This window comes from Notolepis coatsorum (genome assembly GCF_963971535.1).
Source record: "Notolepis coatsorum genome assembly, chromosome: 19".
In the NCBI taxonomy this organism is placed as follows: Eukaryota; Metazoa; Chordata; class Actinopteri; order Aulopiformes; family Paralepididae; genus Notolepis; species Notolepis coatsorum.
The window spans coordinates 18,149,616-18,175,737 of record NC_140183.1 but is presented as its reverse complement, the minus strand read 5'-3'; the positions used below and the strand labels follow the sequence as shown (position 1 = coordinate 18,175,737).

Genomic DNA, 26,122 nt, shown 5'->3' with positions numbered 1-26,122 from the left:
GCTACTGTCCTGCCTCACTTCTAGTGATGAAGCTAAGCTATGCTAACGGAGCGTCTATTCCCAAAGCTAAAATGCACGCACAGAGACAAAAAAGGTATGCATCTTCTTGTCTAACTCCAGGGAAGATGTTAAATAAGCTAATTTCCAAAAAAAGTGGAGTTCCCCTTTAACTTAAGAGGGGGGGGATTGTGTTTCTCACATTGATGCTGTCTGTCGTTGATAATATAATCTGAAGAGCATTATTATTATTATCATTCTCGAGAATACACGTCGTGCATCTACTGTGCCAAAGTCAAGAGAGCACATTCATCTGCGGACTAGAAAGGTGCGCTCAGTAGAGCACAGATGTCCGTCCGCCACTTGACTTGGAATTAATGTACTGTATGCATTCAGAAGTGCTGAATAAATGTTTTATGGACCCATAATAGTGATTATTTAAGTTTTGCCATAATCATATATTTTTCCATAATCAGGTAGCTGAACAACATTGGTAAAAAAAATATTCTATTCTATGAATCATTTTCGGCATTCGGTTTTCGGCCAACTGTTTCCTATTTTCGGTATCGGTTTCGGCCAAGAATTTCCCATTCGGTGCATTCCTAATCTAGATCCACGCTACAAGATATTACTGCCGGAGGAATTTCCTCGATGCACAGAGCGCCACTTCCGGTTTGGCTTGGAGTGTAACTCACCCGACATCCACCAGGCGGCGGTATTGAGGCGTTGCAATATCAGACAGGGTCCAGCTGCAGTCCCGGAGGGAGGCTGGATGAATTATGAATGAAATATTGATCCCAAAAACGAGTTAACTCGTTTCTGGCGCACAACGCATGGTGGGCAATAACGAGTATACTCGTTTTTGGCGTCTAATGTGTTAAGGACTGATGGGATAGTTTATGAAGTAATAAAACATGTAGTGAAAAGTAAAGAAATCCAAACTGGCATTCTCGGTGGCAGCGTAGTCATACAACAGGGGATTACAACAGAGACTGATGTATTGGGTTTGTGTTTGATCCTCTTGGATGCCGTATTTGAGTGTCACACTAGGTCCGGAAGTCAAGACAAACACAGTTGTACGCTGGCCTCCGATGCATTAGCATTAAATATGTAAATGAACAGCCAATAAAAGTAAAATTTTAACCTCTGTTGTCAAGCCTTGTCAATATAACAGATACACCTATCTAACATGGGGCGGGCTGCTTTGAGCGAACGATACTAGGGCTGTCTTAAATACTTCGAAGCTTCGTTCGATGGCACGAGCTTCGAATTTTTTTTTTGCCTCAAATCTTGCGCCTCCATTCCAATGAAACGAAAGTAAGCGGCGCCTTCCCGCCTCCATTCCAATTTACATTTACATTTACATTTAGTCATTTAGCTGACGCTTTTATCCAAAGCGACTTACAAGTTCTGTACGACAAGCCATCAGGAAGGGCACAACTCTATCAGCTGAGCAACAATGTTCATCAAAGTGTTGAGTGCTACAGTGTAGGTTAGTTTATTAGGACAAGTGCATGACAGTACGGTTAGTTAGGGTTAGATTTTTTTATTGTTTTTTTTATTTTATTTTTTAATTCAGATAATGGTTGAAGAAGTGCGTCTTTAGTTGACGGCGAAAGATTGGACGTGATTCGGCTGTCCTAACTGGGGTGGGTAGTTCATTCCACCATTGTGGGGCAAGGACTGAGAATAGGCGACTTCTCTTTGATGACCCTCCCGGAGTTTGGATAGGAGTAGGTCTGAGGCGGCCAGAAGATGCAGAGCGTAGGGGTCTTGAGGGTGTGTAGTTAGAGACCATTGACCGGAGGTAGGCGGGAGCGGTTCCCTTTGCCGCACGGTATGCTAGGTCGAGGGCCTTGAAGCGGATTCGTGCAGCAATGGGGAGCCAGTGCAGGTCCCTAAGAAGTGGGGTGACATGGGCCGACTTCGGTAGGTTTGAGATCAGGCGGGCCGCTGCGTTCTGAATGAGTTGAAGAGGCTTAGTGGCAGTGGCCGGGAGGCCAGCGAGCAGTGCATTGCAGTAGTCGAGGCGGGAGATGACTGTTGATTGGACGAGGAGTTGGGTGGCTTCTTTTGTCAGGAAGGGGCGTATCCTTCTGACGTTGCTCAGGAGGAATCGGCAGGTTCTGGTCGTCGCTGCGATGTGAGCAGAGAAGTTCAACTGGTCGTCGAGGACAACACCAAGGTTCTTGGCGGTCGGGGACGCAGTCACAGCTGTATTCTCGACTGTGATTGAAAGGTCGGTTAGGGGGGAGGATTTGGCCGGCAGGTGGAGCAATTCTGTTTTGCTTAGGTTCAGTTTGAGGTGGTTGGACGTCATCCAGGCTGAGATGTCGGACAGACAGGCCGAGATCCGCTCAGAGACGTGGATATCTGAGGGAGGGAAGGAGAGGAAGAGTTGAGTATCGTCGGCATAACAATGGTAGGAGAAGCCATGAGACGTGATTTAGTGTAGAGGGAGAAGAGAAGGGGTCCTAAAACCGAGCCCTGGGGGACACCCGTCCGCAGGGGGCGGGTGGCCGACAGGGTCCCTCTCCATGACACTTGGTAGGAGCGGTCATTGAGGTATGATGACAGCCATGTCAGCGCAGAGCCAGCCACTCCCATTCCTGCGAGGGCCGCAAGGAGGATCTGGTGGTTGACTGTGTCGAAGGCTGCAGATAGATCTAGGAGAATCAGGACAGAGGAGAGGCCTTTCGCTTTTGCTAAGTGAAGTGCCTCTGTGACCGCAATGAGGGCTGTCTCTGTGGAGTGACCAGTCCTGAAGCCTGACTGATTAGGGTCTAGGAGGTCATTCTGTAAGAGATAAGCAGTAAGTTGGTTGGATACAGCACGTTCAAGTGTTTTAGAAAGGAAGGAGAGAAGAGAGACAGGACGGTAGTTGCCTATGACGGTAGGGTTCAGGGTTGGTTTTTTTATGAGCGGCGTGACTCTGGCTTGTTTTAGGGAGGTGGGGACCACCCCCGAGTTGAGTGAGGAGTTGATGGTTGCAGTTAGGAATGGGAGGATGTCTGGTGCTATGGTCTGGAGGAGTGGGGAGGGTAGCTGGTCCAGCTGGCAAGTAGTCGGACGGTTTGACGTTACCAGTGTCAGGGTCTCTGCTTCTGTAATGGGAGAGAAAGATGACAGAGTGAAGGATGAGGTTCTCGATTCAGCATTTGGAATGGGTGGGGGTTGGGAGAAGGAGCTGCGGATGTTCTCCACTTTTTCCTCAAAGAAGATCGCAAAGTCTTCGGCAGAGAAAGATGAGGGTGGGGGGGGTGGGGGGGGAGTGAGGAGGGAGGACATGGTAGCATGCAGTTTGCGAAGATTCTTGGCAGAGGCCTCGATCCTATGGTGGAAGAAAGAAGCTTTGGCATTAGTGATGGTTTTGGAGAATGTTAACAAGAGGTTGTGATATGTGTCGATGTCAGCAGTGAGGCGTGACTTTCTATACTTCCTTTCAGCTGCTCTCAGGACCTGTCTTTGTTCTCTCACTGGATCTGTCAGCCATGGACTGGGTGGGGAACGGCGGGCAGGTTTCTCAACGAGGGGACAGAGCTTGTCGAAGGAGGTTGCAAGGGCTGAAAGGAGGGTGGAGGTTGCCATCTCTGTGGAGAGAGCAGAGAAGGTGTCACTCAAAGGTAGAGCGGATAGTATGTCAGAGGAGAGGGTGGAGGGGGATAGGGGGGGCAGGTTGCGTCTGAGTGAGACTGTTTGAGTTGGGGTGAAGACCTTTCGGTTAAGCATGAGAGTTAGTGAGAAGGATATGAAGGAATGGTCAGATACATGTAGGGGAGTTACCGTGGTGTTAATGATGCTGGAGTTACGGGAAAATATGAGATCCAAGGAGTTGCCTGCTTTGTGGGTGGGAGGCATGGCAGTGGGAGTCAGGTCAAACGATTGTAGGAGGGAGACTACTATGACTGACTGAGATGAGTCAGGCAGGTTGAAGTCGCCCAGTAGAAGGAGAGGGGTACCATCTTCCGGTAAGGAGCTAAGAAGCATGTCCAGCTCATCTGTGAAGTGATCGAGTGTACCTGGAGGGCGGTAGAGTGTAACAATGGTGAGATTGAAAGGATTAGAGACAGATACTGCATGATATTCGAGAGAGGAGAGTGACAGTTCTGGGAGTGGTGTTACGTTTGTAGCCCATGAAGGAGATGTCATGAGGGCAGTGCCTCCACCCCGTCTGGAAGGTCGAGGTGTGTGAGTGAAGTTATAGTTTGTAGATAATGCTGCAGGTGTTGATGAGTTATTGGGGGTTATCCAGGTCTCAGTTAGAGCCAGGAGCTGCAGATTTAGACTATGGGCGTAGGCAGTAATGAAGTCAGCTTTCTTGACTGCTGATTGACAATTCCATAAGCCTCCCCGTACTGTGACAGGTGTATTAGTGGCTGTAGGAGGGTAGGAGAGATTAGCCGGGTTGCTAGCAAACTGGCGTGGATGGGTAGAGTCAGTTCTGGAGGAGCAGATTGTGGATATAGGTATGAGACACATTGTCTTGTCAAGAGTGGCAGGGAGGAAGTAGAGAGATAGCAGTGTGGGAGGGAAATATAGGAATTAAAGGATAACTCCAATTTTTTTTTAAATTAGCTTATTTAACATCTTCCCTGGAGTTAGACAAGAAGATGCATACCTTTTTTGTCTCTGTGCGTGCATTTTAGCTTTGGGAATAGACGCTCCGTTAGCATAGCTTAGCTTCATCACTGGAAGTGGGGGAGGACAGTAGCCTTACAGTGCCTTACAGTGTATTGCAAGGTCTGACATTGACCAAACTTGATATGCATGACCTTGGTGGGCTCTAGGTCAACTCCTGAAAAGGGGGTCAATGTCAGACTTTGCAATCAAAAGTTAGGGGGCTAATAACCCTTGCCATAATTTCAGTGCGCCCCTAACTTTTGATTGCAAGGTCTGACATTGACCCCCTTTTCAGGAGTTGACCTAGAGCCCACCAAGGTCATGCATATCAAGTTTGGTCAATGTCAGACCTTGCAATACACTGTAAGGCACTGTAAGGCTACTGTCCTCCCCCACTTCCAGTGATGAAGCTAAGCTATGCTAACGGAGCGTCTATTCCCAAAGCTAAAATGCACGCACAGAGACAAAAAAGGTATGTATCTTCTTGTCTAACTCCAGGGAAGATGTTAAATAAGCTAATTTAAAAAAAAAGTGGAGTTATCCTTTAAACAAAAGTAAGTGGCGCCTCGACTCCACCTCTCTACAACAATCACATGGAGATTATCGGTGTTGAAAACAACAAGGACATGTGCAGCAGACATGTCGACAAAGAAGTCATCAGACGTGTGGTTACACTTTAAAATATGCAAAGACAATGCCCAAAAAGCAGAGTGCCAGATATGCCAGAAGAAAATGGCATATCACAACTCTACAACAACAAACAACTTTGTCAAATCACTTAAAAAACGTAAGTATCGTTGTACACGACGGCGATGCCACACAAAACATTAATAAGGCTATGCCTATGCTGCTATGACTAATGTGTTACCAAGTTGGCTAATTTAATTGTAATCATCTGCTTTTGTAGGTGCATTGTCTGATATAATTATGAATTAAATATAATATAATTGTTTGCTTGATAGACGAAGGTTGCAACATAATTATGTAATGTCATGTCGTTGGCTGTGAGAGCAGCCCCACTGCACCCAGGCAGCACAGCCGAGTGAAACCTTGTTGGCTGCGTCAGTCACGAAAGGTGCTACTTAATTAATTAATCCAATCCACTTTATTTATATAGCACATTTAAAAACAACGTTTTAAATTTAAGTAAAAAAAATTACCAAACTGCTGTACAAGTCCCACAACATAAGATACAAAAAAAAAATATATATATATATATATATATATATATATTTTTTTTTGCTTCGAATTAAAATCGAAGCTCGGCCCCGAAGCTTCCATTGCCAAAAAAAGCTTCAAAGGTCAGCCCTAAACGATACACACACAATCAAATCAACTGCTGCTGTGTAAAGTTTTTTCACACACAGGGCTAACGTTAGCTAGCAAGCAACCCGCGATCAAGCTAGAATGCTAACTAATATCTGACTACTGTATACAGTTCCAATAGACTCCTTACCTTAGACTCAAGGGTTGTACTAGGGTTGGATGCAGTTCCCTGTTGGTCAGTCTGTCTGTTCTCTATCTTCTTCTGCTGTGTTTAACGTTATCCACTTCAAATAGTGCAGCATGTTTGCGATTGCTCCATTGACTGAGAGGATGGCCAGTATCGCAGGAAGTAGGAACCTTTATGAAACATTCTGATATGTTTGCAGGTCTCGTGCCACTGTCAACTACTAAGCGAGCACTCAGAAGACGCGCACCGTTTGTCCGGGACAAGTAATATTGATGTACAGTGAGAGTTTCCAGTGTGACCCTGTGAGACAGGCACTTTCTGATCAGATGGAATAAAGTTACTATTAGTTTGGGGAATATATATATATATATATATATATATATATATATATATATATATATTTTTTTTTTACTTGTCCGGTCGGACAAGTACAATTTTATTATGCTTGTCCGACCATTTTTCTTTTTACTTGTCCCGGACAATTGGACAAGCCTTAATGTCCAGCCCTGCTATGAATGTATTATTTAAATGATTTTATTCTGCACCTTTCTGAAAGCTCTGTGGATGTATTATTTAAATGCTTTTATTCTGCACCTTTCTGAAAGCTCTGTGAATGTATTACTTAAATGCTTTTATTCCGCACCTTTCTGAAAGCTCTGTGAATGTATTACTTAAATGCTTTTATTCCGCACCTTTCTGAAAGCTCTGTGAATGTATTACTTAAATGCTTGCCTGGGTTCTCTCTCCGCTCCAGACGGCGGGCGAGATAGGAACCGGACGAGCGGGCGGCTGAACAGTGGCATCCCCCTGGTGCCGCCGGCGAGACGGCCGTCTGAGCTGGACAGCTTCCGGCACTCCCTGCCCGTGTACAGGCGCCAGGAAGAGATTGTCCAGCTCATTAAGGACAACAGGGTGGTGCTGGTGCTGGGAGAGACCGGCTCTGGGAAGACCACGCAGGTGAGGAGGAGAGAGTCATGTCATGGACGTAGCCGCAGTGGGCCTGCTGTTTTTTATTTTAATTGACGTTTATTTTTTTGACGTCACAAATGGATCAATACAGTCCGTATTAACACATTCGGGGCCATTGGGATGCGTCTAATAAATCTCTAGAGGACCGGCAAATGTAAACAGACGTGGGGCTGTTTGTATTGCTATCTGTCCATTCTCATTGTCAATTGAGGCCATAAACCGTCCCTTCAAAATGGCTTAAAGAAAAAAAAAATCATCAATACGTTCTCATTTTATAGCGCCGTGAATATAAGCGTTATACGGGATTTGGTCTAGTATATTTTCTCGAAGGCTAGATAAAGGGCTAATAGCTGTTAACGTTATAGCCAATGGCATTTCCGTTATACAGATGCTACAGTTAAAACTCAAACTGCATATGATCGGCACGATCCTCAAGCATGTATGCATGAAAGGGGGGGGGGGGGTACGTCGTTTCTTATTATTGATTACCAATAACCGTGTTCGTCTAACTAGCCACATAGGCCGATCGTATCGTATCATAACAAGGCTCGATCGGGCTGTAATTTACGTGAAAAAGATCTTACCATGAGCTGGTTGGATCCCCCCGAGCATTTCCCCGTTATCGATCGCCATCTGGTAGATCGCTGTCCATTGGCTGATGATAAATCCCCTTATTGCATAGTGAAATCCGCAATTCAAAACGTATCCCGTGCAACAGACAATAGCTATCGCTTCAGATGAGTAGAAAACTACATTAGAAAACCCAAAAAAAAAGTAGGGTAAATCTGCAGTGCCGCTCGGCGACCTTGAATAGGTTATTAAAATGGAATAAAAGCAATAACAACTTGCCACGGATATATCCGTGCTTCTGTCCACAACGGGTGGAATCGAAACACGGAGATCTCCGTGGTTGTGCGCCATTGTGTTAAGTGATGTTGCGTTTCTTTTTCAAATGTAGCCAAGAGTCATTACCTAACCCTATCAAAACGGCAGTCAAAGTGTATATGTTCATCACTACGTTTGTTTACCAAAAAGTGTTATTAGCTAAATATGAGCTTATAAAAAATCTCAGTGCATTGCACCGGAAAACGGATGATTCAGACGCGAGGAAGGGAAGCCGTCATGAAATAGTTGTAGTTCTAAGAAAGAGGAGGACCCAGGGCTTTCGATGGAGATTGAAATTTCATAAAACTACACTACCCAGCTCACACCAGCTGCATACAAACGTAGGCCAACCAATTTTCTTTTACAAATATTGACATGGAAATCGTGTTTATATCCCAATGGGTTGAACAAACCTCAACGTTATTTCCATAAAATACAACATATATTGTTTCTTTACCTTTCTGTGAACGTCTAGGGGGAAAAACGCACCGCAATCCGGTAAAAAATGGCGGAGCTATGGACACATACAAAAGTAACTTTACTTACAGTAGAGTTCATTCAGTCTTTGCTACAGGCGCCTGGTGGTACTAAATCCAGATTTAACTCTGCCATTGGAAAGAGGAGAGTTGGGCCGATCCATAGATGTATGACTTGGCCATAATAAGGACATTTATAGGACTGATATTTTATATTCATATTTCAAATTGCATTGTCCGGATGGCAAAATTCAGTACTGTATCTACAAAAAACCCTGTAAATCATCTGCCCTTGGTTCATTTGCTTAGATTTTTAGTACATGTCACTTGATCTCAAGAAGGTGCTGAATGAAATGATTCACTTTTGGTCAATGTTAGCATGGTGTTATTCACGGTCAAAAGAAAAAAGGAATAATTTATATTCTCCTCCTTGGTTCATTACAATTTACTCAAGCATAGTAACAGGCACAATATTTCCGACACTTGGAATACATTCCCTGAGGTCCATAGATGTCCCTAGATACCAAGAACATGCAAATGGCCATGTAGAAGTGGAGCAATCTTCCATTTACTATGGACTTTACATTTTCTGAAAATATGGCTAGGGGTTAAGAGGTTAATACTTTAACCCTCTGAGACCCGCAGGGTCGGCTGTCATTACTGTCTTTTAGAGACTGTACCAGGCTTGGCTTTAAAGCTACAGTGAAGACACTGGTGTCATATGAAACTAGACGATGGGGATCCGTAGGTACCCCAGTATGTCAAGCTCTCGTGTCAAGTCAAGTAACCTTCTTTCTCCTTCATGTGAAGTTAAATCGATAGTTACGTATATAACTGAGGTTCATAACCGCCGTCCTTGAACAGAAGTTGTGACCTGTTTCAGTCTCATCAAATGTCCTTGTGTTTCCCAGATTCCTCAGTTCCTGCTGGACGACTGCAGCAGGACGGGAAGCACCTGCAGGATCTTCTGCACGCAGCCCAGGCGGCTGGCGGCCATCGCTGTGGCTGAGCGGGTGGCGGCGGAGAGGGGGGAGAGCATCGGCCAGACCATTGGCTATCAGATCAGACTGGAGAGCAGGTGAAGCGGCATCTTCTTTCATCTTGTGGTGCGGAGATGTAATCTATAGACCATGCAACACTTCCGGTACTTTCGGCTCATGGGAGAGCGCGGGGGGATAACATGAATGAATGTTGATTAGAGCCTCGGTGTAAGTGGTTGTAGCTACGGCTGTGGGTGCTGGAGACATGATCCAATAGACTTTTTTTTTTAAATATATATATATATATATGCCTGGGTCTCCTGAACACGGAGAGACTAATCCAGAGCTATAGTCACTTTTCCGAAAGCACCTCAAGTCAAGTCAAAGTCAAAGATTTTTATTGCCATGTATGGACGAATCCACATTGGAATACGGGTACACGAGCAAACACTGTGTAAACAGTACAGGAAAAATATGTAAAAACACAGACAGTATAAAAAGGACAAATGCTAAAATTGATATCGAACATCCCCTAAAAGTGCATATCATAGTTAAAACAGCGTTTCCACAAACCTGACTAAAAAACGAATAAAAACACAGAAACAAAATAGGATAAAATACAAAACTAGCCTTTGGAGTCATTCAGGCTCCGCACAGCACTGGGGAAAAAGCTCTTTGTAAACCGAGAGGTAGAGCATGTGATAGAGCGGTAACGTCTGCCCGATGGGAGGGGGACAAAGAGGCCTGCGGCTGGGTGACCAGAGGGGTCGTTGATAATGCCAGAGGCACGGGAAAGCAGCCTGGCACCATAGATCTCTTCTAGAGCTGGCAGGCTAGACCCGATTGTCTTGCGTGCAAGACTCACAATCCTATTCAGAGATTTCTTCTCCTGGTCTGTGATGTTACCAAACCATATTGTACAGGAGGAAGTAAGGACGCTCTCGATCACACAGCGATAGAAGTTGTGTAGAATCACCCTGTTATTTGTGAACTCTTTCAGTTTCCTGAGAAAGAAAAGACGTTGCTGGGACCTTTTAACAATGGTTCTGGTATTGGAGTGCCAGCTCAGGTCATTTAAAATAGTGACCCAGAGAAATTTAAAACTGCTCACCATCTCCACCTCTGAGCCATTTATGGTAATGGAGAGATGGGATACCTTGCTATGTCTAAAATCGATGACTAGCTCCTTCGTTTTGGAAGCATTCAGGGTGAGGTTATTGGTCTCACTCCACCTAACTAGGTTCTGTACCTCTGATCTATAAAATGACTCGTCGTTTGAGTTTATACGCCCAATGACCGTGGTATCATCAGCATACTTTACTATCAGATTCTTATCATAGGAAGCAGTACAGTCATGAGTGCAGAGAGAGAACAGTAAAGGGCTTAGAATGCAGCCTTGTGGAGAACCAGTACTTAAAACAAGTTCATCAGACATATTGTTTCCAATCCTGACTCTTGAGGTCTCAAAATTAAAAAGCTAAGAATCCATTCACAGATGGCGTCGCATAGACCCAGACACTGAAGTTTGTGGATTAGATAAGCGTATTAAAAGCAGAGCTATAATCTAACATAGGAGTTTCTTATCTAAGTGTTTATACACAGGATTAAGAGCTAAGGAAATAGCATCATCTACTGATCTATTTTTCTTGTAGGCGAACTGCCAGGGATCAAGACAGGTAGGAATCTGACCTTTTATATAATTCAGCACTAGCCGCTCTAAACATTTAATTAAAACTGAGGTTAGGTTAGAGCAATAGGTCTGTAATCATTAAGACAAGTCACAGGTGATTTCTTGGGAACCGGAATGATAGTAGATTCCTTGAAGCTCCTTGGAACAAGGCGGCGCTCCAGTGACATATTAAAAAGGTTTGTGAGCACAGGGGCAAGCTGCTCAGAGCAGAGTCTGACGGCCCTGGGAGGAATGCCGTCCGGGCCAGTGGCTTTCCTAGCCTTAGTACTGGACAGGACCTTGCGCACCTCATGTTCTGTGACAGTCAGCCCAGACAAGTCACTGGGGTTGGAAGGAGTAAAAACAGGACGCTCTGTGTTATTTTCATCAAATCTGGAGTAAAAGTTATTCAGTCTACCGGGAAGCGAGTGATCACCTTCAGCGGAGGCGAGGCCCCTGGGCTTGTATGTAGGAAGTGACTCTCAAACCGGCGGTTGTGTGTCTGGTAGGGCTGTCTTAAATACTTCGAAGCTTCATTCGATAGGCATGTGATTCGAATATGAAAATAAAATTCGATTATAAAAAAATATATATATAATTTTTTTTCTTTTTTTTTAGAATCAACTCTGCCTCTCTTTGTTAACTACAACAAGCAATGCTGTTTGTTATTTAAGATGAGGTCGGACTCGGCACTGACGGCACTGACTGCATTTGTGTTCATTGTGCTGCTTTTATAAAGCCTCAAATGACTGCTTACAATATTTCATGAAAGCACAGTGTTTGGTTTGTCTAAGATTTAAAAAGGTTTAAACTTTACAGCACTGACAAAGTTGAACAATGTGCTGGACAAGTCCCACAACATAATTTTATTTAAAAATAAAAATTTATAAAAAAAAATTTAATCTCGAAGCTTCGAATTAAAATCGAATCTCGGCCCGAAGCTTCGAATTCCCAAAAAAAATCGAAGGTCACTTAAAAGTATTTTGAAAACTATATGTACATATTTGTAATATGTACAAATGCATTATTCCCACTGCTCCATTGTTGAGCGAATTGTTGAGTGTCTGGTCAATCCAGAGAGACTACCTGGGCAATCTGTGCATGCAGAGTTTGGGGAGTAGGGGCAGAAAAGCGACTATAGCTCGGCCGAGAAAGTGCAGATCGACTTGGGATTGGTCTCCCTGTGTTCAGGAGACTCCTGAACGGTCCAACTGGATGGTCCTCCCTAGCAGAGAGGCGAGAGCTGCATTGGCATCTGCTTCTGTATAACGCCATAATTGGAGATCGCCCGATTTATCTTACTTCTCTGCTCCCTATGGTACACGTTCCAATGATTGGCTGACAATTAAAGCACCTAGAGTTTGTACTGAACTTGGGAAATCTTTTAGCTTCTGTGCTCCTGACACGTGGAACATCATACAACAAATCCTAAAACACAGTACTTTGGTCAGTTTATGTCCTTGATCACCAACCATTCCACCATAAACTATAATTGTTTTAATTGATTGTACACATTTTTATCATGATTGCACTTATTGCATATTGTATTGTTTATTCTATTTGATATAGTCGAGTACACTAACATGCACAATGGTGCAGGGTGAACAAGCAGCTGGTCATGGTCTACAGGAGAGGAAGGCTGGTCCCCATCAACAACAGGTCTGCTCTGGAGAGTCAGCAGCTTCAAGTTTTTCTGTGTTCACATCACCAAGGACTTCACCTGGGATGAGCTCACCAGACATCACAGAGGAGCTCACCTGGGACCAGCTCACCAGACATCACAGAGGAGCTCACCTGGGATGAGCTCACCAGACATCACAGAGGAGCTCACCTGGGACCAGCTCACCAGACATCACAGAGGAGCTCACCTGGGATGAGCTCACCAGACATCACAGAGGAGCTCACCTGGGACCAGCTCACCAGACATCACAGAGGAGCTCACCTGGGATGAGCTCACCAGACATCACAGAGGAGCTCACCTGGGACCAGCTCACCAGACATCACAGAGGACCTCACCTGGGACGAGGACACCAGACATCACAGAGGAGCTCACCTGGGACCAGCTCACCAGACATCACAGAGGACCTCACCTGGGACGAGGACACCAGACATCACAGAGGAGCTCACCTGGGACCAGCTCACCAGACATCACAGAGGACCTCACCTGGGACGAGGACACCAGACATCACAGAGGAGCTCACCTGGGACCAGCTCACCAGACATCACAGAGGAGCTCACCTGGGACCAGCTCACCAGACATCACAGAGGAGCTCACCTGGGACCAGCTCACCAGACATCACAGAGGAGCTCACCTGGGACCAGCTCACCAGACATCACAGAGGAGCTCACCTGGGACCAGCTCACCAGACATCACAGAGGAGCTCACCTGGGACGAGCTCACCAGACATCACAGAGGAGCTCACCTGGGACGAGCTCACCAGACATCACAGAGGAGCTCACCTGGGACCAGCTCACCAGACATCACAGAGGAGCTCACCTGGGACCAGCTCACCAGACATCACAGAGGACCTCACCTGGGATGAGCTCACCAGACATCACAGAGGACCTCACCTGGGACCAGCTCACCAGACATCACAGAGGACCTCACCTGGGACCAGCTCACCAGACATCACAGAGGAGCTCACCTGGGACGAGCTCACCAGACATCACAGAGGACCTCACCTGGGACGAGGACACCAGACAGGTGGTGAAGAAAGCACAACGTCTCTTTTCACCTCAGGCGGCTAACGACATTCGACATGGGGCCCCAGATCCTACAGGCTTCTACAGAGACACAACCAGAGCCTTCTGACTGGTCTTCTACAGAGACACAACCAGAGCCTCCTGACTGGTCTTCTACAGAGACACAACCAGAGCATCCTGACTGGTCTTCTACAGAGACACAACCAGAGCCTCCTGACTGGTCTTCTACAGAGACACAACCAGAGCCTTCTGACTGGTCTTCTACAGAGACACAACCAGAGCCTCCTTACTGGTCTTCTACAGAGACACAACCAGAGCCTCCTGACTGGTCTTCTACAGAGACACAACCAGAGCCTCCTGACTGGTCTTCTACAGAGACACAACCAGAGCCTCCTGACTGGTCTTCTACAGAGACACAACCAGAGCCTCCTGACTGGTCTTCTACAGAGACACAACCAGAGCCTCCTGACAGGTCTTCTACAGAGACACAACCAGAGCCTCCTGACTGGTCTTCTACAGAGACACAACCAGAGCCTTCTGACTGGTCTTCTACAGAGACACAACCAGAGCCTCCTGACGGGTCTTCTACAGAGACACAACCAGAGCCACCTGACTGGTCTTCTACAGAGACACAACCAGAGTCTCCTGACTGGTCTTCTACAGAGACACAACCAGAGCCTTCTGACTGGTCTTCTACAGAGACACAACCAGAGTCTCCTGACTGGTCTTCTACAGAGACACAACCAGAGTCTCCTGACTGGTCTTCTACAGAGACACAACCAGAGCATCCTGACTGGTCTTCTAATGAGACACAACCAGAGCATCCTGACTGGTCTTCTACAGAGACACAACCAGAGCCTCCTTACTGGTCTTCTACAGAGACACAACCAGAGCCTTCTGACTGGTCTTCTACAGAGACACAACCAGAGCCTCCTGACTGGTCTTCTACAGAGACACAACCAGAGCCTCCTGACTGGTCTTCTACAGAGACACAACCAGAGCCTCCTTTGTTGTTGTAGGAACGGTTTGGGAGAGAGCGGTAGGGAGGGGTTTTATGTTGTGTGTTGTGAGTTCCAAAAAGGTTTGAAGCTCGATATCAAAACGTGGCACTTTACAGTGAACATGAGGTTTATTTGTATTAAAAACAATAGATTTCGTTTCATTTAAATGTCTGGAAGAACTAAAAAATGTAAATGTCAAATATATTTTTCGTTGCCTTTTTGAGTTGATCTTAATGTTACTGATTTTGTTAAATGGACATATGATATCGTCTCATATCGATCGCAGGCACCTGAATCATATCGTGGCAGACTTTGTGATATCGACAAATATCGTATCGATTCTTTGGACAACGATACGATATTTGCAGATATCACAGTCTGCCACGATATGATACGATGCGTATCGTATTGTGATCAAACTGGTGATTCCCACCCCTAGCCTCAGGGCCCCGAGCAGCAGACTCCAGACCAGTTCATACCCTCCGGTACGACCGGCGACTGAGGAAACCAGTGCTATTGTATCACTGCTACTGATTTGCACACAATACTGACTTGCACACTATTGATTTGCAGTGCACACAATACTGACTTGCACACAATACTGACTTGCACACAATACTGATTTGCACACACACTACACTTTTACTGTAAATTGATGCTATTCCTTTTTTTTTACATTTTTTATGTTATTGCTATAAATTTTATATCACACACCGTTTCTATTGCTTATTCTGCACTACTGTGTCGATGCTGCTGCTAGACAGGAGCCAAGAAATGTCACTACTGTAAAATGTTAGGGACGGGACAAATCAACTTGAAATTTGAAGAGCGAGTACTATTATTATTGAATACAATTATTATTAGCAGTCTGACACGTGTGTGGAATTAGTATTGTGGCGAACCTTGAGAGCTTCTGGAGGTAGTAATATTTCTCATAATATAAGCATCTGTGCTCATGTCTGTGATGAGGGATTATCTCCTCTGTATCAGTTGTATTACCTTGAAGGTGAATCATGCCTCTGAACTAAACTAGCTACAGTAGCTCTAGTCTAAACTAGGTGTAAACTAGGCAGCCATTGTTAGTCTGAGTATTAGTAGTTTTCAAACTATGTAGATTTCAGCCCAAATATTTTAAAGGTCCCCTGTCTTATAAATGGCCTTTTTCAGTGTTTAGCATTGTTTTCTAGCAATGGGGGTTTGTATCAATAGGGTCTGTGTCTCTAATTCTCATTTTGGCGGATTGCTCCAATTCAGTTGAGACAATATCCTCCCCAGTGAAATATGCCATTCTGATTTGACTTGCTCCCTGACGTCAGTAGGTGCTGCTGATCTGCATAACTAACGGCCCTCTATGGTTGTAGCGCACTCAACAACAGAGCGAGTGGAAATACTGACACTAACTCAAACAGGTTGACGTGTGCGGGTGCCGACAGAGAGAATCAACAATTCGCTCAACAATGGAGCAGTGGGAATAATGCATTTGTACATATTACAAATACGTACATATAGTTTTGAAAATACCTTTAAGTAGGGCGGCCGGGTAGCGCAGCGGACTAAGCGTCTGTCTACCACCGCAGAGACACTGGTATCGAATCCGGCTGTCAGTGGTGCCTCCGGCTTGGTCGGTCGTCCATACTGACACAATTGGCAGTGTCAGTGGGTGGGAAGCCAGTCGGGTGTATCCTGGTCGTTGTAAACAGCGACTCCTACATGTCGGTCAGGGCGCCTGCACAGCGAGGGAGGGGACTGGGGGAGGTAGTGTGATCCTCCCACGCGTTACACTTCCCCAGTGAGAGTCCTCGCTGTCAGGTGAAAAGAGGCGGCTGGCTGTCTCCACGTGTATCGGAGGAAGCATGTGATAGACTTTCAGCGCTCCCTAGACCGGTAAGTGGGGGGCAAATGCGCACAACGACCAGGAAGGGTAGGGGGGAATTGGCATAACGACAAAAAATTGGGATGGGAGAAAATACAGAAAAAAGGAGGAGAAAAAAGTAGATACAAAAAAATTATATACTTTTAAGTTCCCCTGCTGGGGATGGAACCCTAACATTAACCTTAACTTTATGTCTTAACCACAACCGTTCAGCGAATGTTAAAAACTAACCTCAACTCTAACTATAATCATGGTTAGATGGTGGTGAGAGCACTCGCCCCAGAGACGATGATTGTTTTGTCGACTCCTGGTCGTGGTGTTTGTTTTGGACTTTTGCCATTACAATATGTAAATATTGTACTATATAGATAGTTATTCATATTTATTATTGTTATATTGTAGAAATGTGTGCATTGAAATGTCTAAAGTCTTGACGACATCGAAAATGAGGGTGACCTCAATTGTATTTTCGAGAATAAATAAAGGTTGATGATGAAATATATATTACGGCTATCACAACACAACATACATTATATACCCTGTGGCTGATTGGTACTTTATTTATGTTTTCTGACGAGACCGTGTTGGTATGACGGCAGTTGTGTGCTATATATAAGTTTCCCCATCTGATGGCCTGTTGACCTTTGAACCCACAGGGTCTCTCCTAAGACACTCCTGACCTTTTGCACCAGTGGGGTGTTGCTGAGAACCCTGATGGCCGGAGACGCCACCCTGGCCACCGTCACACACGTCATTGTGGTGAGTGTTTTGACCAGAGGTGCCCCGCTGGAGCCAGTTGTTCCTATTTTAAAGGAACACGCCAACATTTTGGGAAATTAGCTTACCATCTTCTCCTGAGAGAGACAAGAAGATGGATACCAGTTTCCTCTCTGTGCGTTCAGTAGAAAGCTATCTGGCTGCATGTTAGCCTAGCTTAGCACAATGAATGGAAGCGGACATGACCGGTTAGCCTAGGCATTGTCCAACTAACGCCTCTCTGGTCATGTCCGCTTCCATTCATTGTGCTAAGCTAGGCTAACATGCAGTCAGATAGCTTTCTACTGAACGCACAGAGAGGAAACTGGTATCCATCTTCTTGTCTCTCTTTGGAGAAGACGGTAAGCTAATTTCCCAAAATGTTGGCGTGTTCCTTTAAAGGGGAACTCCAACATTTTGGGAAATTAGCTTATTTAACATCTTCCCTGGAGTTAGACAAGAAGATACATACCTTTTTTGTCTCTGTGCGTGCATTTTAGCTTTGGGAATAGACGCTCCGTTAGCATAGCTTAGCTTCATCACTGGAAGTGGGGGAGGGTTAGAGCCTTACAGTGCCTTACAGTGTATTGCAAGGTCTGACATTGACCAAACTTGATATGCATGACCTTGGTGGGCTCTAGGTCAACTCCTGAAAAGGGGGTCAATGTCAGACTTTGCAATCATAAGTTAGGGGGCTAATAACCCTTGCCATAATTTCAGTGCGCCCCTAACTTTTGATTGCAAGGTCTGACATTGACCCCCTTTTCAGGAGTTGACCTAGAGCCCACCAAGGTCATGCATATCAAGTTTGGTCAATGTCAGACCTTGCAATACACTGTAAGGCACTGTACGGCTCTAACCCTCCCCCACTTCCAGTGATGAAGCTAAGCTATGCTAACGGAGCGTCTATTCCCAAAGCTAAAATGCACGCACAGAGACAAAAAAGGTATGTATCTTCTTGTCTAACTCCAGGGAAGATGTTAAATAAGCTAATTTCCCAAAATGTTGGAGTTCCCCTTTAAGTTTGCCTCGTTTAATTGTGTAATGACGCCTGTATAACCTCAACCCAGTATTGTAGAATGTGAAGTGATGTGTATCTTTTCTTTCCAGGACAACCTGGCCTATCAGAATATCAATGCTATAGTTATGTCACATGGATGTATACATTACTGTATAAATTATATCACTATACATTTGAAATATAACATTTAGAACTTTGTTCAAGAAACTCAGAACAATAATTAACAAGCTCTTTGGCTTCAGAAATGTGTTATCCCAGGGTATCAGGGTATTGTGTATCAGGGGGTGGGGGGGGGGGGGGGGTAAGCTTTTATTCAACACACGTGAAAAGCTATTTAAATTTTTACAAGATAAGTCATGTAACTAATATGCAAGCCATATTAGTTTTGTAAAGGCTCCAAAAGGACACTGCTCTTCCAGGCTGAAGTACAGAGCTTCTGGAAGGGCTAGGATCACACCAGAAAGCTACAAAAGTAAGGTTTACTAACAGAAACGTGTGCAGATAGCAGCATGCAACATGAGTGCAGCTGGACCCCATGGTGACCCCCTGCTTCCTGATACAAGAGGAGGGGAAACCATAGCGTTGTCCGTGTATTAGTGGTAATGGTGAAAGAAACCCTAGCGCTGTCCGTGTAGTAGTAGTGTTAATGGTGAAAGAAACCCTAGCGCTGTCCGTGTATTAGTGGTAATGGTGAAAGAAACCCTAGCGCTGTCCGTGTAGTAGTGTTAATGGTGAAAGAAACCCTAGCGCTGTCCGTGTAGTAGTGTTAATGGTGAAAGAAACCCTAGCGCTGTCCGTGTATTAGTGTTAATGGTGAAAGTGGAGAGACTTGTTACAGAAGTCTTTTTACAAACATCTAAGGCCCCTTCATGTTGTTGGTAGAGTCCTCTCGCAGCACAGTCCTCTTCTTCATACTAGCTCTGGACAGTTGGCCAGACACCAGAGCTAGATAGGAGCTCATTGGGCCTCATTCATGAAGCGATATAAGAACAGATTTCGTTCTTAACTAGCATTTCCTCTTATTTTGTTCTTACCTGGGATTCAGCAATGTTTTCTTATTGTTGCTTTTCTCTCAGGCAAGACCAAATTGGTCGAGAGCACTCTTACCCAGATAAAAAACTCTTAAAAAAGCCTACCATTCCTAATAATAATAATACATCAGATTTATATAACGCTTTTCCTAATGCTCAAAGACACTTTACAAAACAAACGATACAATAAAATGTTAGTAGATACAATAAAAAAATATATATATAAAAAGGTGAGAGAGGAAGGAGTTCATCGGTTGAAAGCAAAACATTGGTCTATTGCCCCCAAATACCCCCAAATAAACCCAGAACTTTTCAATAATTATTATTATTATAACTATATGCGTTCTGCTTCGGAAATGGATTATATATTGCTGTTAGAACAGTTAGATTCTGGCTGCCCAGGCGTACGCATAGAACACATATTTACAACATCTCCTCTCCTCCCCCCTCTCCTCTCCTCTCTGCTCCACAACTACAAGTTCTGAGCGCACTCTGGGTTTTAGCCACAGGGACCTTTCAGAGAGAGATGACAGGTGACAGATCCAGTATTTCCCAACCTACTGCGCGATTGGTTCTTGACAAGCACGCAGTCGTTCAGTATTGACAATGCCTACTTTGCTGGAACGATTTATTTTGCACTACAGTACGTATAAGTATAAGGTATTACATTTAGTCATTTAGCTGACTCTTATCCAAAGCGACTTACAAGTTCTGTATGACAAGTCATCAGGAAGGGCACAACTCTATCAGCGGAGTAACAATGTTCATCAAAGTGTTGAGTGCTACACTTTGTATATTAGTATATTAGGACAAGTGCATGATAGTAAGGTTAGTTATGTTTTAGCCTGGTATTAGTACTATGTTTTAGCTTGATATTGATACTGTTTTAGCCTGGTATTGATACTGTTTTCGCCTGGTATTGATACTGTTTTAGCTTGATATTGATACTGCTTTAGCTTGATATTGATACTGTTTTAACCTGGTATTGATACCCTGTTTTAGCTTGATATTGATACTGTTTTAGCTTGATATTGATACTGTTTTAGCCTGGCATTGCTACTCTGTTTGGTAACATTTATCTGTCATTTCTACTTGGTTGTTTTACTGCTACTACTACTATTCTTTATAATAGTACTTTAAGTGAGTGGTGGAGACTAGGGCTTCTCAGAGAGGCCAGTAGTGGTGGAGACTAGGACTTCTCAGAGAGGCCAGTAGTGGTGGAGACTAGGGCTTCCCACAGTTCCCAGAGAGGCCAGTGGACCATGGCTAGGGTTGGGTACCTTTCACATTTGAACCGGTACCTGTGATACAAGACCGGTACCCAACGGTACCTTTTTTCTGTACTTTAGTCTCTAACAGTTTAATCTACCTACCTCGGATGTACAAAAAATAATCCAAACTTCAAATAATTTATTATAATATATAATATTACAGCTAGCGTTGTCTGCATCTAGCTTTGTAAAGTGTAACAACACTTGCGACCGCTTTCGGCTTGCCATTGCCCCGACTGCTTTGTTGTTGAATCAAGTAAAATCCTAGGTAAGTGTATATTGTGTGTGTGAACGTTGACGTGAACGTGCGGCACACTTCATAGTTTTGTGGTAAACTAAACATTGACGTCGTCAAAAAAAAGAAAAAGAAGAAAGATATTACCTAAATGTGGCACCGACAGATCTCACGTGAATCGGTACTCGGTAGTACCGATGTGATTCGGTCGGTACCCTTAAAAGTACCTAATTCGGTACCCATCCCTCACCACAGCCCTGTGAACACCTACATGTGTGCCACAACAAAAGGGTAATGCGTTCTACTGAAATACCACTTGGCTTAAAAGAGAGTGAAGCACATTGACATTTGAAGTTACCTCCTCCATCAGGACGAGGTCCACGAGCGAGACGGCCTGAGTGACTTCCTCCTGACCAAGGTGAGGGACTTGCTCCAGACGATACCCACGCTGAAGCTCATCCTCTCCAGCGCCGCCCTGGATGTAGAGCTCTTCCTCCGCTACTTCGGCTCCTGCCCCGTCGTCCGCAGTAAGGCTTCGCTGTTTTGTCCTCTCTTTCTATTGTTGGCCTTCACTGGGTCTTTGCTGTCTTGTGCTCCAATATGGCCAAAAGAAAACGGAATCACTATTATTCTGATTTTGATATTGAAATCACGATTATTTAACACTAACTCATTGGTTTGGAAACATCATATGAGGATGACGCCCTCGCCCAGTCCTGTCATAAACATCAGCAACACTTATCCCCCGGAAAACTGTAAATTAATAGAGGTCATAGAACTGTTCCCTGCCTCTTAGGGATTAAGTGTCTTGCTCAAGGGCACTTTGACATGTTGCCAGACGACCTCTCTACCTCCTGAGCTGCTGTTGATCATTGATAATAATAATAATAATAATAATAATAATAATAATAATAATAATAATAATAATAATAATAATAATAATAATAATAATAATAATACACTTTATTTGTATAGCACCTTTCATACAGAAACTGCAGTTCAAAGTGCTTCACAACAGAAAAAAAGACAGGCATAAAATGAGCACATAAAGTGCAGACATATAAAATCACAGTTTTTCACATTAGGATCCAACATCCCAACAGGCCACCTTGTTTATGGTTTGATTCAGTTTTAAATAGACATTGATGAATAATTCAAAATTATTTGAACATTCCTGTATATAGAAGAAGCAATTACACAATAAATACTGTTAATTTTGTTGTATAAATCTTTTATCATTTTGTGAGAAATAGCTACTTCAATCCACTTAAAAGTGTTTTTCTGTAATGCCCACAGAGAATTGCAGTCATTACAAAATGTTCTTCCTAGAGTTGTTCCGATACCGATACCAGTATCGGAAATGCCTCCGATACTGCCTAAAATGCTGGTATCGGTATCGGCGAGTACGCCGAAAGTCTAGCGTCCGATCCCATATGACATCATTTATCAACAACACGTGCGGTCTGCTGAGAGCGAGCATTATAAAACAAACGTGTTTTTAATCGACCGTGAATTAAAGTGTCAATGCCATTTGTCATTTTAACAGCAGATACTTTCTTAAATGCCATCATCCCGGCAGAGCGGGGCTTGCTGATGTTATTAGCATTAGCTGAAGCGCTAGCTGAAAAGCTAGTTTTCTTGGCTAAATTTGGGGCTATTCATAATCCAGCAATAATGGCTGCAGACCTGCAAGCAAAGTACAGCAAGTTGGCAAATGAAAAATCACTTTTTCACCAGTAAGTTACTGGCAGTAATGTTACATTGTCTTTCCATCTAACGTTAGCTCACGCTAAAGTGGCTAACCTAAAGTGTCGTCGCTGATCGACCTCTCGCACGCAATTAATGACATTTTGCGGACAGCCATACCGGTGACAATGTTTAGCTTTTAGTGCCAAAGGATAAGAGTCTGAGGCGGAGTCTCAAAAGAGAATGTTGAATATTTATTTTGCATCGAAAATCACAACATACACGTTACTACTAGCCAGAGCCTCTGCAGACTGGATAGCAAGTGCAACAGCGTATAACGTCCGTGCGGAAACAATGTCCCAACAACCTTTCCTTGAACTCATTGAGCATAGTTAATGATACTAATACTAGTCTATACAATCACCTGTTGTTGAATAAATACCATTACTTTCTAGTTATTACTAAAAACAGTATATATAAAACAGTATCTGTAGCTGTAAATTTTTTATATAATATTTTTTTTATTTTTTTTATGTATGCACTGGTATCGGATCGGTATCGGCCGATACCCAAAGCTTAGGTATCGGAATCGGATCGGGAAGGAAAAAATGGTATCGGAACATCTCTAGTTCTTCCTGTGCCCCAGGACAGTTCATTCAGTATGTTCTTCCTGTGCCCCAGGACAGTTCAGTCAGTATGTTCTCCCTGTGCCCCAGGACAGTTCAGTCAGTATGTTCTCCCTGTGCCCCAGGACAGTTCATTCAGTATGTTCTTCCTGTGCCCCAGGACAGTTCAGTCAGTATGTTCTTCCTGTGCCCCAGGACAGTTCAGTCAGTATGTTCTTCCTGAGCCCCAGGACAGTTAAGTCAGTATGTTCTTCCTGTGCCCCAGGACAGTTCATTCAGTATGTTCTTCCTGTGCCCCAGGACAGTTCATTCAGTATGTTCTTCCTGAGCCCCAGGACAGTTCAGTCAGTACAGTGAAAAATGTTCAAGTAACAGTTTATTAACAAACTATTTATTACATGCATATTATACTGTGCGTGTGTGTGGCACATACCACCAAAATCACACATTGGCCCATGCCTACTAGACACAAAGGATTCTAAAATTGATGGTCCGTGCTGTTCTGTGTAATATAAAATGACAATTGTGCGTTGACACGGCCACTACGCAAAACTATTACTTGCACACTGTGCTTCTAAATAATTGTTCTGGTTCGCACAAATAAATGTTTAGGGGCAAATGCGAGTGAAATGCTTGCACTGTAGAGCCCTGTATCTATAGCACCATTTAATGACTTTTCTGTGTTTAAAATAGTCAAAGGACGGCCGTTTGAGGTGAAGCAACTCTTCCTGGAGGACATATTGAGGATGACGGACTATGCCAATAAAGATATGGTGAAATACAAGAAGGAGATGCAGAAAGGTAACTAGCGTCTAGTGTGTCTGACTCTTAACCACTAAGTGTGTCGGATTCTTAACCACTAAGTGTGTCTGTCTGACTCTTAACCACTAAGTGTGTCGGATTCTTAACCACTAAGTGTGTCTGTCTGACTCTTAACCCTTTAATTGCCAAGGACGCCGTAACACGTCATTCCCCGCCATGCATAATCTGCCAATGACGCCGTAACACGTCATTGAGATCAATATTTCAAAAATCTGTGATGGCAATCATAGTTCACCCGCGGAGTCTTGAGATCCCCTGTTGATCTCCTCTCAACTCTCCAACGGTTCAACGATCGCTATCAAACTGTATTTGATCATCAATATAATGCATTTAGGGCTATAAATCACGTTCTGCAGAATGCTGCAGAAAACGATAAAAACATATTTATACTTTAGACCGTATTTTAGTATGAATATGTGAATGAAAAAGTAGAACGTTGCTACATCCTAAACGATAGATAATTGACGTTGAATGGGCCATAGTAATGTCAATTTAGCAATACAATTTAAAAAGTTATAGCCCTGCAAAAAAGGGGAACTTCTCCATAGACAAATAGAGCTGGCAGAGGATGGTATAAGGATGTACATAAGCGTGGCAGAGAAAGGGTTAACCACTAAGTGTGTCTGACTCTTAACCACTAAGTGTGTCTGACTCTTAACCACTAAGTGTGTCTGTCTGACTCTTAACCACTAAGTGTGTGTCTGACTCTTAACTAGGGCTGGGCGATATGACCAAAAACGTTATCGCGATAAAATTATACAATTATTTTCATATAACTCGATATCGATAATTATCGTCGATATAATGTCTGTCAAGTTTAATTAACTTATTATGCCCGGCGCCGATACGCGGGCTGACTTGTTTTGCTGCTGTGAATGTGAACGAGAGAGTCGAGTTGATGTCGTCATCAGTCCGCGCACGTTAGCAGTTAGCCAAAGCAAGCAGAGTATCTCATGAGACAATGTACTAAAAAATGACCCTAAAATACTCTGTTCCGCCCAATTCATTGCAACGACGTCCACCGTATACCCCACACTACTATAACAGTTACCCTCAGAATTCAAAACACACACCAACTTGGCAGGTAACCTGTGAAATAGCGCTGTGCAAGCTAATTAGCCATAGCCAGCCTCGTTTCCGAGCGGACTATTTCATGACAATGTACTAAAAAATGACCCTAAAATACTCTGTTCCGCCCAATTCATTGCAACGACGTCCACCGTATACCCCACACTACTATAACAGTTACCCTCAGAATTCAAAACACACACCAACTCGGCAGGTAAACTGTAAAATAGCGCTGTGCAAGCTAATTAGCCATAGCCAGCCTTGTTTACCGAGTCCTACCTCCGCGCCTCCTTCCGGGTCTCCTTCAGCTATCGGCCATCTCCTTCACTGATTGGTTGTTAGTGCGTGTGTTCATATCCAAGCTTGGAAAATCGATATATCGAAACTTTGCGACCACGTTTCATGTTTATTTTCGAGGAAATAATTTATCGAGATAGTTATCGTTATCGTTTTATCGCCCAGCCCTACTCTTAACCACTAAGTGTGTCTGACTCTTAACCACTAAGTGTGTCTGACTCTTAACCACTAAGTGTGTCTGACTCTTAACACTTTGAGTGCCAGCCACGAGAAATCTCGTTATTTCATGCCATGCGTTGAGTGCCAATGACGAGAAGTCTCGTTTTTTAATCGTTATTGCTTTCATTAGCGATATCCATTCATTTTTCATCAATCTAGCCTCACATTACCATTGGGACTGTCTATGAGCTTGAACAGGGGAAATACCGCCCCCTATCGTCTCCGGGATGGTAATGCATCCATTGGATTGGACTCAATGGAAATGGATGAGAAAAGAAAACTCCGGAATCCACATTTTACTTATCAGGCACGTAACCCGAGCCGATCCCATTCATGTAGACACTCAGAACAGCGTGGAATATGTGTTTCGAGTACCTAACGTTGGATCAATAAACGCGATCGATATTTGGAATGGCGATCAGGAATTGGAATAATCTTTTTGCAGAACATCTGATGTGAGGTAA

At 44.0% G+C, this 26,122-nt stretch overlaps 1 protein-coding gene across 2 annotated transcripts in view; it reads left to right on the top strand.

The window, feature by feature from the left end:
* Nucleotides 1-26,122, top strand: part of ythdc2 (YTH domain containing 2) — a 130,375-nt gene that overhangs the window by 16,480 nt on the left and 87,773 nt on the right. For both annotated transcript variants that reach the window (XM_084336259.1, XM_084336258.1), the window contains exons 5-9: nucleotides 6,825-7,027; nucleotides 9,312-9,478; nucleotides 17,283-17,385; nucleotides 21,311-21,467; nucleotides 23,946-24,053. In XM_084336259.1, the coding sequence (XP_084192385.1) occupies nucleotides 6,825-7,027; nucleotides 9,312-9,478; nucleotides 17,283-17,385; nucleotides 21,311-21,467; nucleotides 23,946-24,053 (738 nt within the window). The remainder of the gene's footprint in view (nucleotides 1-6,824; nucleotides 7,028-9,311; nucleotides 9,479-17,282; nucleotides 17,386-21,310; nucleotides 21,468-23,945; nucleotides 24,054-26,122) is intronic.